Source organism: Austrofundulus limnaeus, unplaced genomic scaffold, assembly GCF_001266775.1.
Source record: "Austrofundulus limnaeus strain Quisiro unplaced genomic scaffold, Austrofundulus_limnaeus-1.0 Scaffold346, whole genome shotgun sequence".
Taxonomy (NCBI): domain Eukaryota; kingdom Metazoa; phylum Chordata; class Actinopteri; order Cyprinodontiformes; family Rivulidae; genus Austrofundulus; species Austrofundulus limnaeus.
The window spans coordinates 273,983-275,580 of NW_013952748.1; the positions used below are offsets into that span (position 1 = coordinate 273,983).

The 1,598-nt window shown below is 44.1% G+C and overlaps 1 protein-coding gene across 1 annotated transcript in view; it reads left to right on the forward strand.

Moving 5' to 3' along the window:
- The window catches only part of LOC106527871 (PHD finger protein 12), a gene marked incomplete at its 3' end in the record, with an annotated part of 28,037 nt that overhangs the window by 9,644 nt on the left and 16,795 nt on the right, over positions 1–1,598 (forward strand). The window contains 2 exon segments of the mRNA XM_014022885.1: positions 716–848; positions 928–1,412. Of these exon segments, the coding sequence (XP_013878339.1) occupies positions 716–848; positions 928–1,412 (618 nt within the window).

Sequence of the window (1,598 nt, forward strand, 5' to 3'; positions counted from 1 at the left end):
TTAAGGAGTTAACTTAATTTATATCTACTCATATTCATGTAATTAAGCGTTTTAATGATTTGGCCGATTAATCGAAAAAATAATCAACAGGTTAATCGATTATTAAAATAATCGTTAGTTGCAGCCCTAGACGTGTTGCCTCCATGGTCCACATTGGTGTCGTCTTTACAGCATCCTAAATATTTTCATATAGCTGGATTTATTATTTTAGACAGGGAAAAGTTTTGGGAGTTTTCTTCTTCAGCCACCACACAAACCCCTGCAGAGCTGCGAGTGCCGACAGGCAGCTCTGCGGGAGTGCGCGGGGGAAAGTCTGCAGCGGAACAGACCCAAGGGGGGAAAAAAACACTTATACCGTAGGCACGCATGACTGAAAATTWTTGTGGTTTTCAAACCGTGACTTTTTCATATCAGGGTAYACCTTAAAACMGGTATTCGGCCCATGCCTAGTTGTCAGTTTATTCTGAATGTTGGCAGCAGCTGTAATTTTCAGCTGACTTTATGAACTCTTTAATTATTTTTATCAACATTGTTTAGTCCTTAATTATMCCAGAGAGCTTGTAGATGTCCATCAGAAACTGTGTGCTTAATGAGACTTCACTGTGTCTTTATAGAATAAAGAAATGTTTACATTTGTTAGACTGATGGAAGTGACTCAGTCCTGCTGTAAAATGATGAGGTACCTACAAGAGACTGTGTTTGTTTGTTCTCCCAGGAGCTGCAGGTTGGCTCCTCTGATCCAGTGTGATTATTGTCCACTTCTGTTTCACATGGACTGTCTGGACCCCCCACTCACAGCCTTCCCCGCTGGAAAATGGATGTGTCCGAACCACGTGGAGCACCTGGTGGTAGGAGGCGTCCTCTGAGCGCTCAGTGTTTCTCTGACTGCCGCAGGGTTTTCTGCTCACATGTTGATTTCCTGTCCAGCTGAACCAGAGGAGCCTGAGCTTGTCCAGCCGCTGTCAGCTCTTCGACCAGTTCCAGGACAGGATCTCTCAGCACGCTGTCAAGGTGGACTTCCTCCGCCGGGTCCACCGACGGAACGCTCCCAATCGGCGCTTTTCTCATCAACATTACAAGAAGACCATGAAGGTATGTGCAGGCAGCGGCGTGTGTGGAGCAGTGTTCTTGTTTGTTTACGTTGACATCTTTAAATCAAAGTTTCTGAGCACCAATCATCTGTGGATCCTTTTCTTAGTCCACATGCTGATCAACGATTTTACTGTTCCACTTAACATTCAGCGTGTCGTTTTGTATTCGTTTTATTTTGTAGTATCRTATCTGTTTCCTGTTCAGCCTGTGTCTGTGTGCAATGCATCAAACTTGACGTCTAGGCCCTCCTCTTTCGATGACACCTCATTTGACCAACTGGGTTCAAGTTTCGGCTGTCTAGGGCCAGTAATATGTCAGTAGTGACCAACTTCCAGTTTTCGTCTTTCTAGCTTTGATTGACTGTAAAATCGGCCAGTCAGCTCCGAGCTTCGTTCTGATGCCACAGCTGTGTAGCCAATCACCGTACCTTTCATTTAATATACATACAGTGGTTTGCAAAAGTATTCATACCCCTTGAACTTTTCCATATTTTGTCACATTACAAC